General features: G+C 38.7%; 1 protein-coding gene across 1 annotated transcript in view; it reads left to right on the forward strand.

Moving 5' to 3' along the window:
* Nucleotides 1-14,491, forward strand: part of TPD52 (tumor protein D52) — a 75,599-nt gene extending 61,108 nt beyond the window's left edge. The window contains exon 6 of the mRNA XM_021713382.1: nt 14,306-14,491. Within this exon, the coding sequence (XP_021569057.1) occupies nt 14,306-14,491 (186 nt within the window). The remainder of the gene's footprint in view (nt 1-14,305) is intronic.
* The last annotated feature ends 1,023 nt before the right edge of the window (nt 14,492-15,514 follow it).

Raw genomic sequence — 15,514 nt, forward strand, 5'->3', positions numbered from 1 at the left:
CCTTGATGGTTTCTTTGACTTTGCAGAAGCTTGTCAGTTTAATGAGGTCCCATTTGTCTATCTTATCTCTTATGGCCTGTGGGTTGTGGGTTTTGTTCAGGAATTGGATGCCAATTCCAATTTCCATAAGGGTGTGTCCTGCAGTTTCTAAGGTTCTTATGATTTGAGGTTTTACATTTAGGTCTCTGATCCATTTAGAGTTAATTTTTGTGTATGGGGATAGATAGGGGTCTTGTTTGAGTCTTCTGCATGTGGTCAGTCAGTTTTCCCAGCACCATTTTCTGAATAGGTTCTCCTCTCGCCAGTGGTGGGTGGTGGAGGCTTTGTCAAAGATGAGTTGGTTGAGAAATTGAGGTTTTGCTTCTGGAATCTCAATTCTATTCCATTGGTCTATATGCCTGTTACTATACCAATCCCAAGCCGTTTTGATTATTGTAGCGCTATAGTAAAGTTTGAAGTCTGGTAGTGTGATACCTCCTGCTTTGTTTGTTTTTTTTTTTTTGTTAAGGATTGTTCTGGCTATTCTTGGTTGTTTGCATTTCCATATGAATTCCTGTATTGCTTTTTCTAGGTCTGAGAAGAATGTTGCTGGTAATTTGATGGGTATTGCATTAAATCTGTAGATTGTCTTAGGTAGAATGAACATCTTTATAATGTTAACTCTTCTGATCCATGAGGATGGGATATTTTTCCACTTGTTTGTATCATCCTTGATTTCTTTGAGCAGTGTTTTGTAGTTTTCATTGTAAAGGTCTTTCACATCTCTGGTTAGGAAGATGCCAAGGTATTTCATTTTTTTTGTGGCTATTGTGAATGGGATTGTATTTTTTATTTGGGTTTCTGTTTGTTTATTATTGATGTAAAGAAATGCGATTGTCTTTTGCACATTTATTTTATAACCTGAGACTTTTCCAAAGTCTTTTATCAGTGCAAGGAGGCTTTTGACAGATCCTCTTGGGTTTTCAAGGTACACAGTCATGTCATCAGCAAAAAGGGATAACTTGACTTCCTCTTTTGCTATTTGGATACCCCCGATTGCCTTCTCTTTTCTGATTGCTCTAGCTAAGACTTCCAATACTATATTGAACAGGAGGGGAGAGAGTGGGCATCCTTGTCTTGTTCCAGTTTTCAGGGGAAATGGTTCCAATTTTTGTCTGTTTAGGAGTATGCTAGCTGTGGGTTTCTCGTAGATGGCCTTTACTATTTTGAGGTATGTTCCATGTTTGCCTAGGTGTTCGAGGGTTTTTATCAGGAAGGGGTGCTAGATTTTATCAAAAGTTTTTTCTGCATCTAATGTTGTAATCATGTGGTTTTTGTTCTGATGTCTGTTGATGTATTTAATTACATTTATGGTTTTACAAATGTTGAACCAGCCTTGCATCCCAGGAATGAAGCCTACTTGATCATGATGGATGATTTTTGAGATGTGTTGTTGAATTCGGTTAGCTAGGATCTTTTTGAGAATTTTGGCATCTATGTTCATCAAAGATATTGGCCTGTAGTTCTCTTTCTTTGTTGGATCTTTACCTGGCTTGGGTATCAATGTGATATTAGCTTCATAAAATGATTTGGGGAGGGTTCCATCTATCTCAATCACCTGGAATACTTTCAGTAGGATTGGTATTAGCTCCTCCTTAAATGTCTTATAGAATTCTGCTGGAAAGCCATCTGGTCCAGGGCTTTTTTTTGTAGGTAGTTTTCTTATCACATAGTCAATTTCCTTGATTGTTATCGGTCTATTTAGGGTCTCGATTTCTTCTTGTTTCAACCTAGGCAGGTTGTGTGATATCTGAAAGTCTTCCACTTCCTTAAGGTTTTCCAGTTTGTTTCCATACAAGTGGACATAGTAGTCTCTAATGATCTTTTGTATTTCTTTGGGGTCAGATGTGACTTCATCTTTTGTGTTTCTGATTGTATTTATGTGGGCGTTTTCTCTTTTTTTCTTGGTTAGTCTAGCTAAGGGACCATTGATCTTGTTTATTCTTTCAAAGAACCAGCTGTTTGTTTCATGGATTTTTTTTTTTAATCTTTTTTCTTCTATGTCCTGGATTTGGGCTTTTATTTTGGTGATCTGGATTCTTCTGCTGCAGTTAGGGTTTTGGTGGTCTTGCTTTTCCAGCTTCCTATGGTAACCTGTTAGGCTGTTGATTGGTGATCCTTCCATTTTCTTCATGCGCGTTTGTAAGGATATGAATTCCCCTTTTACTACAGCTTTCATGGCGTCCCAGAGATTTTGGTAAGATTTCTCTTCATTTTCATTTGTTTCCAGGTATCTTTTAATCTCTGTTTTGATTTCATTATTGACCCAGGAGTTGTTTAGCATCATGCTGTTTAGTGTCCATGCCTTTGTGTGTTTGGGGGTAAGCTTTTTGGTGTTGATGTTTATTTTTATTCCACTGTGGTCTGAGAAGGGGGATGACAAAATTTCAATATTTTGAAATTTGTTTATGCTTGATTTATGGCCAAGTATGTGGTCAATCTTAGAGTACGTTCCATGCGGTGCTGTGTAGAATGTATATTTTATGGTCGTTGGGTGGAGTGTTCTGTAGGTATCAATTAAGTCCATTTGATCAAGAGTCACATTGAGGTTCCGGATCTCATTGCTGATTTTTTTGTCCTGATGATCTGTCTAGGGTTGTGAGTGGGGTATTAAAATCCCCAGTTGTGATGGTGTTAGAGTCAATATCTTTCTTTTAGTTTTCCTAGAAGCTGCTTTATGAAAGTTGGCGCTCCTATGTTGGGTGCATATATGTTTAGGATAGATATTTCTTGTTGATGGAGTGAACCTTTCATCATTATGTAGTGGCCCTCTGTATCTTTTTAAATTTTTGATAGCTTAAATGATATTTTGTCTGAAATTAGGATCGTGACTCCTCCTTTCTTTTGTGTTCCATTCGCCTGAAAATTTGTTTCCCCTTACTTTGAGTCTGTGCATGTCCTTTCTAGTGAGATGGGTCTCTTGAAGGGAGTATATGGTTGCCTGGTGATATTTTATCCATGTTGCCATTCTATGTCTTTTCAATGGTGCATTTAGTCCATTCACATTTAGGCTAATTATTGAAATGTGAGAGTTGGTCCCTATCATAGAGTTCTTATAGAGTTGTTGTTGTGCCACTTGGTTTGTTGTCTTTCTTTTGGTTTTGGGGTGGTTCATGTGTATTCTATTCTTTTTCCTGTACTCTTGTGAAGAACATTGTTCTTTTTTCCTTTTCTTCTGTGTTTAGTACTTTCTTAAGTGTTTCCTGTAGAGGTGGTCTGGTGGCGGCGTAAGTTCTTAGGGATTGGATATCTGGGAAAGATTTCAATTCTCCCTCGCTGATGAAGCTTAGCTTGGCCAGATAGGTTATTCTTGGTTGAAATTGTTTATCTTTTAGGACTTTGAAGATAGGGCTCTAAGCTCTCCTAGCCTGCAGGGTTTCTGTAGATAAATCTGCTGCTATTCTAATTGGTCTTCCATGGTAGGTGATCTGGCCTTTTTCTCTTGCTGCCTTTAGGATTTTTTCTTTTATACCTACTTTGTTTAGGCGAATTATTATGTGTCTGGGAGTTGGTCCTCTCATTTGTTGTCTTGCAGAGGTTCTCTGAATCTCTTGTGTGTGAATTTTTGCGTCACTGATGAGATGAGGGAAGTTTTTTTCAATGATCTCATGGAATTTTTGTTCCAAGGTGGTTTCTGTTTCTCTTTCTGTTTCAGGAAGCCTAATTACTCTTAGGTGCTTTCTCTTGAAGTAATCGCTCATCTCTTGGTTTTGTTCTGTCTTTTTAAACTTGTTTTCTGTGGTTTTTTTTTTTTTTTTTTTGAGTTGGAGTCTCACTCTGTTGCCCAGACTGGAGTGCAATGGCTGCTCCTGGCCACCGCAGCCTCAACCTGCTGGGCTCCAGTGATCCTTCCGCCTCAGCCTTCTGAGTAGCTGGAATTACAGGCACGTGCGCTACCATGCCTGGCTGATTTTTGATTTACTGTAGAGATGAGATCTTGCCAAGTTGCCCAGGTGGGTCTCGAACCCATGGGCTCAGGCAATCCACTCTCCTCAGCCTCCCAAATCACAGGATTACAGGCCGAGCCACTGAGCCCGGCTGTTTTCTGTGTTTTTAACAGTTTGGGTTAGTTCTATATTTTGGTCCTCAAGCTCTGAGATTCTTTCTTCTGCTTGGCTAATTCTGCTTTCCATGCTTATCAGTTTGTTATTTATTTCATTCACAGTATTCTTTATTACTATCATCTTAGTTACCAACTTCTTCCTAGTTTCTTCTTGTCTCTCCTCATTTCTTCTTAATCTCTCCATTAATGTCTTGATATCTAGTTTGTAGTTTGAGACCAGTCATTCTGGGGCTCTTCATTGTTTGCATTCTGAAGTCAGTTTTCTCATTGTCTGCCCTCCCAGGGATCTGGGAGAGACCCATATTCTTCTTTTTGTTTTTCTTCATTTGTGTAGATTTTTTTCTCTCTCTCCCTTTCCCTCCCCTTCTTTAATTCTGTTTTTCAGGGAAGATGGGGTTGCTTTTGCTTTGCTTGTGCAATCTCCTCTTCCTTACGAGGGTCCTCTGGCTTTGTTCACTTTTAAGGCTGGAGTGTGGGCTGCGGGCTGTACTTTTTGCAGTTTTGAGGTTTAATTGAGGGGGGAAGCTGTGATTCTGAATCTATCTGCTGATTCCAGCATCCACCAACAGGTGTAGGGGCACACTGGAACCTATTTCCCACTGCCTTACAGTCTGTCTGTGCAGCGGGATGTAGGTTTCGTCCCAACTTAGGAACCGAGGTGGAGGCTGCTCATAGGTGGGCGGAGGCAGTGCAAATCTCTGCCTGGAAAATGGTGGAGGTGGGCAGCTCCTCTTTTGCAGATCCTCTCTCTCCATTCGTCTGGGTCGCTGGGCGATCCACTCTGATGGGCTGTGGTGGTGTGGGAGGCACCAGGGATCAGCTGCACAGCTGGGCGCTGGATCTGGGGTGTCACCAGCAGGCTGGAGTGGAGGAGGGAGTCGGGAGTTCCCTCCTCTGAAGTTGAGAACCACAGATCAGCACCTCCCTAAGATATGCTGTTCCCTTACACAAGCATGGGGTCGTACGCTGGGTGCCTCAGTCAAGGTGGGCCCAGAGCTCCAGAGATCCAAAGGGCAGGTGGTGAGTGGTGAGAGTGGCTTTAGGCCCCTCACAGGGTATTTCAGCCAGAAATGGAGCTGGTATCTCTGAGGGTCGGGCGCCTAGAGCCTCCCTGGGTGACTGGCGGCTTGGTGCTGGGCGCCGGGTGAGATGATGTACCCGGGGAGGGAACTGAGATTTGAGATTCCCATGTGGCAGGCAGGGGCCACGTGTAGTGGAACTGCAGCAGCTAAGGGCTGCAATATCCGGCCCTGTGTGGGACCAAGGGTCCCGGGCCTCGAACCTGTGAGGCTGGCGGTGGGCAGGGGTGTGGGGGAAGGAAAGTAAGAGTCTTTTTGGGAACTCACGTTTGGATAATCTCACAGTTCCACCTATGCCGTCGCCAACTTACTGGAACTCTCTTTTTTATTTTTTTAGGAGGCAAATTATTATGTTTGAGGAGACAAAAAAATTATGATGTATTCTTATTATGTTGCCTAGGCTGGTCTTGGACTCCTGGGTTCAAACATTTCTCCCACCTCAGCCTCAAAGTGCTGGGATTGCAGACTTGAGCCACTGTGGCCAGCAGTTGTTTTTTTTTCCAAAAAGCGAAATTCTGGGGGATGCTTACCTTCAGGTATTGTTGGAGTGCTTTATATATGACCATGTATTTATTTCTCATAACAGTCCTGTAAAATAAGTATAATTATTATCTCCACTTTATAAGATGATTAAATAGCAGTACAGAGAGTCTAAGTGTGTAGCCCGTGCCCAGAGCTGATAAGTGGTAGGGCCAAGATTTAGCCATGTGGCTGAATGTCAGAGCCTTCCTTCAGGGGCCTTCCTTGTCTAGTCCTTACTAATTGTTCCTATGCTTGCTACACAGCTGTCATCTTGAATCTTTTCTTTACTGCTTCCATAAGTATCTATTGCTGCTTAACAAACCATCTCAAATTTATTTCTCCTCTAGACAATTCCATTGTTTTTAGAGACGATAAAAAAATATTGTATTTATTTTTGCCAGGGTGAACTTGCCTCATTACCAGATACTATGTATTGGAGGTATTTTGTGCTTGACAGAAGATTGACTGCCTTGCCTCTATCTTTTAAAAATTATTCCCCTTGTTTTCAACTTGTCTTCTCATTTCAGCTTCTATTATTCCTGGCATGATTGAGCCCCACAGCTTTTTGGAATTCTTCAGGATAGATTAGCTCCCCCCCCAGCTTCCTTCTCTTGCATTTTCTTCAGTCTGCTTCCTTAATTACCATCCTTCTACATGCTTTCTGTCATTAGAAAATATGTTGTATGCTTTTGGTCTCTATCCTGTTCTCTTTAATATTGAGGGTTTATAATTTTTTATTTGTTTTTACCATCATTTAATGGGATTTCAGGAGAGAGAAAGAGAGATAAATGTAAGTACTTTGCTATCTTGAACCACTAATCCACTTTTTGAATAAAACATCATTATTATGAGTGTAACATTTATTGTTTAGTGTTGAAGAAACAAAAGTTATTATAGCACAGTTAATATAAGTGAGTAATTTTAAGTTAAGTTATTTGTCAGGGAACATGCATGTTGAAATTTTTTTCTTGCTAACCAGTATGAAGTAGTTAAAGTATACATATCATTTCATTATTTCTTTGTTTACATTGGAGAAGAAGCTGGGTAGGATGATATCTGTCATTTTTAATGTGTATTATTTTATAAAATTTTAAAATATTTTAGAATATTTAAGACTTCATACTACTTTAGAGTTGGAAGAAAATTTATAGGTAAGTAGTTCTTTGATTTACAAATGAGAAAACAAATCCAGACAGGTTAAATGATTTATTCAAGATTTTCAATCTATTTGTTGACTGAGTTAGTCATAGAATTTAGGTTTCCTAAGTATTTCTGTTATTCTGCTGAACAGTTTCATTCCCTTTAAGTTTGTTATGCTATTTTTATCTGTTTTCTTTCTTCTGCAGCACCTTTAAGAACCACTGTTCAGCATACTATGTAGTTTTGAATAGTATATATGGCACTCGTGTAAAATGAGGTAGTTTAGACTAGTGGGCGTCTCATATTTCTTTTAGCACTAGTAGCCCCTGATTCTAAGCTATAAGTTGAATGCCATCATATGCATGATTTAGTTATAATATGTATGCTTAATATATATTTTAAAATTTAAAGTAATACATATTCTTCATGCTCTAGATTTTCTATAACAAACAATACAAAAAAGAAAATAGTTCTATATAGAAATTATTAAAGTTAGCATTGGGTGTTTTTTGTTTTGAGAGATGTATAAACATGTGCAAATTTAGATAAGCAGGTGTATAAATATGTGCACGGTTATTTTTAACTACCAGATAGCCAGTGTTCTTTGAAATTTTATGTATGTTCATCTTATAAACCTTCAGCCTGGACGACACATAGCAAGATCCTGTCTGTACATAAAATAAATTAAAATATTAGCCAAGTCTGGTTGTAGTTCCAGCTACTTGGGAGGCTGAGAAAGGAGGATCACTTGAGCCCAGGAGTTTGAAGTTCCAGTGAGCTATGATTGTGCCACTGTACTCTAGTCTAGACAACAGAGTGAAAACAAACAAGCAAAACCCCCAAACTTAATATGTGCACAGCTAAGCTTATGCTCTTACCTCTACTAGCACTGATGGTCTCCTTAGTCCATGACTCCTGTTTCCCCTCAATTTCTACAGCCAATTGGATATTAAGTCCTTGCTGTACCGTTTGGTAAATATGTATCCCTTCTTCTTTATTCCAAGGCCACTGCTTCAGTGTAAACCCTTTAAAAAATGTGTATACTTAAAATATACAAGATGATAAGATACATGTACAATAAAATGGTTACTATAGTAGAACAAAGTAGCATAACTATCATCTCACATAGTTACCTATTTTTCCCCCTGTGGCAACAGCGGCTAAATCTACTAATTTGGCACAAATTGTAGTACATTATTATTAGCTGTTATCCTTATATTATATATCAGACCTTTCAACTTGTTCATCATACATATTTGCTACTTTATATCCTTTGACCTGCATCTCCGTATTCTCCGACCCCCACCCCAACCCTGATAACTAGTGTTTTAGTTTCTATGTCTACATATCTTGTGCAATCTTTTTTCCCCCCCTGTATCTGGCTTATTTCATGTAGCATATTATCCAGGTTCATCCATGTTGTGGCAAATGGCAGGCTCTCCTCCTTTTTCAAGGCTGAATAATATTCCATTATGTGTGTGTGTGTGTGTGTGTGTGTGTGTGTGTGTATGTATGTGTGTGTGTATACACATTACAGCTTCTTTATCTGTTTGTTGATTGATGGGCACCTATGCTGTTTCCATATCTTGGCTATTGTGAATAGTGCTGCAGTGAACACAGGAGTACAGGTACTCAGTGACGCCCTTCATCACCTCTATTCTAGCTAATTGGAGGAGCTTCTTATTAATTGACCCCTTTCCACTTTTTTCCCTCTCTCTGGTCCATTTTGCATACTGCTACCAAAGTTTTCTTTTTCAAAACAAAGAACAAGTACTGACACCTCATTGTTTAGAAACCGCTTTTGACTCCCAACTGCTTATAAGATGTCTAACTCACTTAGCCTAGGCCTTAAGACTTTTCACAACCTAAGTGAGGGTAGCACTTATTTTTAGCAAATTTTTAGACCCTACTCTCTGTTGTCATGTTGTTTTAAATCTGTTTTTTTCTCCACTATTTCACATGAAAGCCCAGATCAGAGCTTGGTACATGATAAGCTCTCAACACTCAACATATGTTTGAAGAGTGAATGAATGAATGAAAGTGGTACTATTACATATATCAGTAATCCCTTTACCTTTCTTCTTTCTACCTAGACAGTCCTGTTCAACTTTCAGGCTTTAAAAGGAGAAAGCACAGCAAATTAACAGGAAATATGTGCTCTATGACCAACTCCTAAAGGAAGCAGTCAACTCCAAGGAGCCTGCTTTACCAATGGTACCTCTGTGAATGAGCTTTACTGTATTAATAACACTTTGCAGGGTTAGTTGCTGGGCTCCATGATACACATCCAGTGGTGACAGTGTTTACATCCTCTGCAGTCTGTATCAGCATGCGAGGAGCTAACAGTGTTGGTTTAGAAACTTTATAAACAGGACTCCCTGGAGTCAACATGTTTTGTGGGAGTTACTACATGTATTATTTTTAGAAGTCACTTGACAAGTAAATGATTACAGCTTGGCATATGCCCCAGGACTTCAGAGATGTTTCTAGACTATGTTTTCTGAAGGAGGACTTTGTTTGATTATTTGATATAGTTTCTAAAAATCAATAATGCAATTTCAAAAATAAAATGCAATAACGAATATACAATTTAAAAGCACATTCAGGTGTTAAGCCGGGGGTCTTATGCTTGTGGTAAAATCATTTCACTCACTGCAAACACATTGACTTCCATTGCAAAATGGAATGAAATAAAGGCAAAAATAATGGAGAAGAAAGCAATTGCATCCTATTTCTACTTGATTTTAAAGTTGTCTTTAAAAAAATATTTTTAATTTTATAAACTCTGTAGTGTAATAAATATTTTACAACAAACTTGCTACAAATCTCAAGAGAATTTTAAACAGTTTAGAAGTGTTTTAAATAGTTAAGAATATTCAGTAATTTTCTGAAACCAAGTGGGAAGTACTACTTACTATCATACAATGGAGGACCAAAAACCCACAAAAAAACAGAATTTATTTATTAAAAATTGTGTATATATTCTTACATGTTTAAACTTCAGTCACCTTCAAAGTATTCTCCATTTAATGCAGTACACCTACTAAGACACTTTTTCCCTGCTCAAAACAGTTTTTGTACGCTTCAGTTTTGATGATGCCTTTCAGTGCTTCTGGTGCTTTTTGTTTTACCTCTTCCGTATTGGCAAAATGTGTCCCTTTGAGGATATTTTTCACTGGGGAAACAAACAAAAAAATCACTCTGGGCAAGATTGGATGAATAGGGAGGGTTGGGTATGGGGGTCATGCTGCTTTTGGTCAAAAACTGCTGAACACTCAGTGCTGTGTGGGTAGGTGCATTGTTATGGGGGAAGGACCAGTCACCTGTTTGCTACAGCTTGGGATGTTTCTTCCACAACGTGGCCTCTCACAACAATGCTAGCTGGTACATGGATGCATATGGGTTCCTAGAACACTTACCTAGTGGGAGGAAGCCTGTATTACAAGGGCCTACCCTCCAAAGGATAATTCCAGTTTTTTGGGGGGTCCCCCCCTTGTAGTAATTTTAGCCAAAATATCTCTTTACAATTGTAAAGGAGATTATGTAGTTTTAGGAATGGACCTTTGTGATGGCTGAATTATCTCCAATAAATGTCTAACTTTTTCTCTTTTTTTAAATTTTAATTTTTTATTTTAAAGATGGGGGGTACAATTCAGGGTTAGGTATACAAATGTTCATCATGCAGGAACCCTTGTTGATGAGGTGTGCCCCTCCTTCCCCGGGCAGACTCCCACTACTGCCTATCCCTCTTCCCTGTCCCCTTCCTGGCAGTTTCCTGCTACTGCCAATGCTTGAGCAATTTATTGTTCAAGGTCCGCTTATGAGTGAGAACATGTGATACTCAGTTCTTTGTTTCTGTGAAAGATTGCTCAGTATTATAGACTCTAAATCCATCCAGGTTGCTGTGAAGTTCATGATTTTGTTCTTTATGACTGTGTAATATTCCATCATGTATATGTACCACATTTTTAAAAATCTAGTCTTTTTTTGATGGGCAGCATGGTTGGTTCCATGTTCTTGCTACTATGAACAATGCTGAGATAAACATACATGTGCAGGTATCTTTTTGTAGAGTGATTTGAGTTCTTCCGGGTGTATTTCCAATAGGGGGATTGCAGGGTGATATGGAAGGTTGATGTTTAGATCTTTTAGGAATCGCCATACTGTTTTCCACAGAGGCTGTACTAGTTTACACATCCACCAACAGTGTACAAGTGTTCCCTTTTTGCTACATCCTCTCCAGCATCTGTTGTTTTTTGAGTTATTGATGATGGCCATCCTGACTGAGGTTAGGTGGTATCTCAGTCTAGTTTTAATTTGCATTTCTTTAATGACTAGTGAGGCTGAGCATTTTTTCATGTATCTTTTGACTGCTTGTCTTCTTTTGAGAAGTGTCTATTCATAAATTTTGCCCACTTTGTAATGGGACTGTTTGTTTTTTCTTTTTGGTATGTTTGAGTTCCCTGTAGATCCTAGATGTTAGACCTTTGTCAGACGTACAGTTGGCAAATTTTTTTTCCCAGTTTGTGGGCTGTCTCCCTACTCTTTTGATGGTTTCTTTGGCTTTGCAGATGCTTGTCAGTTTGATGAGGTCCCACTTATCTATCTTATCTCTTATGGCATGGGCACCTGGGGTTTTGATCAGGAATTGGTTGCCAGTTCCAATTTCCATAAAGTTGTCTCTTGCATTTTCTAAGGTTCCTATAGTTGGAGCTTTTACATTTAGATCTTTGATCCATTTAGAGCTGATTTTTGTACATGGTGATAAGTAGGGATCTTGTTTTAATCTTCTGCATGTGGTCAGTTTTTCCCAGCACCATTTATTGAATAGGTTCTTCTCTCCCCAGTGGTTGGTGGTGGAGGCTTTGTTGAAGATGAGTTGGTTCAGAAATTGAGGTTTTGTTTCTGGGATTGTTATCCTGTTCCATTGGCCTATATGCCTATTCTTGTACCAACACCAGGCTGTTTTGATTATTGTAGCTTTTTAGTAGAGTTTAAAGTCTGGGAGTGTGATCCCTCCTGCTTTGTTTTTTTGCTGAGAATTGTTTTGGCAATTCGTGGTCATTTATGTTTCCATATGAATTCCTGTATTGTTGTTTCCAGTTCTGAGAAGAATGCTGCTGGTAATATAATATAATGTGTATTGCATTAAATCTGTAGATTGTCTTGGGTAGGATGGACATCTTAACAATGCTGACTCCTCCGATCCATGAGCATGAAATATTTTTCCATTTGTTCATGTCATCTTTGATTTCTTCGAGCAGTGTTTTATAGTTTTCATTGTAAAGGTCTTTCACGTCTAGGAAAGATGCCAAGGTATTTGATTTTTTTTTTGGCTGTTGTGAATGGGATTGCGCTTTTTATTTGGGTTTCTGTTTGTTTATTGTTAGTGTATAGAAATGTGACTGTCTTTGCACATTAATTTTATACCCTGAGACTTTGCCAAAGTCCTTTATCAGTGGAAGGAGGGTTTGACAGATTCTTTTGAATTGTCAAGGTATAGAATCGTGTTGTCTGCAAGGAGGGATAACTTGACTTTTTCTTTTCCTATTTGGATACCCCTAATCTCCTTCTCTTGTCTGATTGCTCTAGCTAGCACTTCTAAAACTATGTTGAAAAGGAGAAGTGAGAGTGGGCATCCTTGTCTTGTTCCATTTTTCAGGGGAAATGGTTCCAATTTCTATCTGTTTAGCAGTATGCTGGCTGTGGGATTCTTGTAGATGGCTCTTATTATTTTGAGATATGTTCCATCTATGCCTACATGTTTGAGGGTTTTTATCGAGAAGGGATGCCTGATTTTATCTTTTTCTGCATCTAATGATATAATCATGTGGTTTTTGTTTTTACATCTGTTGATGTATTTAATTTTGTTTATGGTCTTATGAATGTTGAACCAGCCCTGCATCCCGGGGATGAAGCCTACTTGGTTGTGGTGGATGATTTTTGAAATATGTTGTTAAATCTGATTTGTAAGGATCTTGTTGAGAATTTTAGCATCTATGTTCATCAAGGATATTGGCCTGTAGTTCTCTTTCTTTGTTGAATCTTTACCTGGTTTGGGTAACAATGTGATGTTAGCTTTGTAAAATGATTTGGGGAGAGTTCCATCAGAAGGATTGGTATCAGTTCCTCTTTGGATGTTTTGTAGAATTCTGGTGGAAAACCATCTGGTCCAGGGCTTTTTTTTTTTTTTTGGTAGGTAATTTTCTTATGACACAGTCAATTTCCTGGATGGTTATTGGTCTATTTAGAGTCTTGATTTCTTCTTGTTTCAACTTGAGGAGGTTGTGTGATGTCAGAAAGTCCTCCATTTCCTTTAGGTTTTCAACTTTGTTTCCCTATAAGTGTACATAGTAGTCTCTGATAATCTTTTGTATTTTGGGGGGGTCCGTTGTGACTTGATCTTTTGCATTTCTGATTGTGTTTATTTGGGCTTTTCCTCTCTTTTTCTTGGTCAGTCTAGCTAGGGGACCATCAATCTTGTTTTCTTTCAAAGAACCAGCATTTTGTTTCATTGATTTTTTTTTTTTGTATTATGTTTTTGTCTTTCATGTTCTGAATTTGGACTTTTATTTTGGTGATCTGGATTCTTTTGCTGAAGTTAGGGTTTTGGTGATCTTGCTTTTTCAGCTCCCTTAGGTAATTTGCTAGGCTGTTCATTTGTGATCTTTCTATTTTCTTCATGTGTGTTTGTAGAGATATGAATTCCTCTCTTAGTACTGCTTTCATGGCATCCCAGAAGTTTTGGTAAGATGTTTCTTCCTTTTCATTTGTTTCCAGGTATCTTTTAATCTCTGTTTTGATTTTCATGTTGACCCAGGGGTTGCTTAACATCATACTGTTTAGTGTCTATGTCTTTGTGGGTTTTGGGGGAACTTTGTTGGTGTTGATATTTGTTTTTATTCCTCTGTGGTCTGAGAAGGTGCATGGCCGAATTTCAATCTTATGAAATTTATTTATGCTTGATTTATGGCCAAGGATGTGGTCGATCTTAGAGTACATTCCATGTGGTGATGAGTGAAATGTATATTCCATGGTCATTGGGTAGAATGTTTTGTAGGTATCAATTAAGTCCATGTGGTCAAGTGTCAAGTTGAGGTTCTGGATCTCCTTGTGATTTTTTGTCTTGATGATCTGTCTAGGGTTGTGAGTGGGGTAGTTAAGTCCCCAGGTATGATAGTGTTAGAGTCAATATCTTTTTTAAGTTTACCTAGAAGCTGCTTGATAAAAATTGTTGCTCCTATGTTGGATGCATATATGTTTAGGATGGATAGTTCTTGTTGATGGATTGAACCTTTTATCATTATGTAGTGACCTTCCATATCTTTTTTAATTTTTGGTAGCTTAAAGGGTATTTTGTCTGATATTAAGGTCACATATGTCTAATTTTTATATATTTACATGTATATATACCTTATGTATATTGAGTTGTGTGTATATAAATATCTCTTTTCATATTTAGGACTCTCCAAAAAATGTGGAATCCTTCGCATCTATGCTGAGGAATTCTCCTCTTACACAGATGGGACCTGCCAAGGACAAACTGGTCATTGGACGAATCTTTCATATTGTGGAGAATGATCTCTATATAGATTTTGGTGGCAAGTTTCATTGTGTATGTGGAAGACCAGAAGTGGATGGAGAGTAAGTAGAATCATTACCAAGTGCTGGAAGAGTGTTCATAAAAGTTGAGTTAAGCTGGGCTCGGTGGCTCAGCCTGTAATCCCAGCGCTTTGGGAGGCTGAGGTGAGTGGATTGCCTGAGCCCGCGGGTTTGAGACCCGCCTAGGCAACTTGACGAGACCTCATCTCTACAATAAATCAAAAAATTAGCCGGGCATGGTAGCGCGCGCCTGTAGTTCCAGCTACTTAGAAAGCTGAGGCAGAATGATCGCCAGAGCCCAGCAGGTCGAGGCTGCAGTGGCTGGGAGCGGCCACTGCACTCCAGTCTGGGTGACAGAGTGAGACTCCAACTCAAAAAAAAAAAAATTTGAGATAGCCCAAAAGTATTGTTGTATACGGGTGATTTTTGAAAGGACAGAAAATATATTTCTCTTGATAATGCTATTAGAAGAAAATGCTGAAGTGCTTTAAAAATATTTGTTAGTCTTGGATAGACTCATGTCTTCTCAAAGTGGGGAGTGCAGTTTTCAACAGACAAGAATGTTCATCCTCATAGTAGATCATCCTATACTGTAAATTTAAACCCAACTCTGTGGTGTTGCATACTGCTCAGGCTGTTTTGCCTGTAACCTTTTTTTGCCCCTTCTCTGTTTCACAGTTGCTTTCAACTTCCTTGTGCACCTCTGTCTTACTTCACCAAATTCTGATCTTTATCATTTTTTCATATATTTTGCATTTATTTTCAGAATTCCTATTTTTCCATTATATAAACAGAGTTCATTATATGAGTAGTCTATAGGTAAAGACATTTATGAGTATGAATATGCTTCGGGGAAAGCACTAAGGTGGAAGAGCTAGGAGTGGGACATCAGGAATTGAGGTGCTCAGCTAGAGAAGGGAAAATCGTAGTTAAGAAGAGAGAAATGGTTTTCTCCCCATCAGTTCCTATCGCACACATTTGTTAGATGTCAGTATTTCTGGTATCAAGATGCAGCTTCCATTTCATGGTATATCATGTAACTGGCAGTGTTTTTTCTTAATAGCATGTA

This window comes from Carlito syrichta, unplaced genomic scaffold (assembly GCF_000164805.1).
Source record: "Carlito syrichta isolate Samal-C Ts95f unplaced genomic scaffold, Tarsius_syrichta-2.0.1 Scaffold304514, whole genome shotgun sequence".
Classification (NCBI taxonomy): Eukaryota; Metazoa; Chordata; class Mammalia; order Primates; family Tarsiidae; genus Carlito; species Carlito syrichta.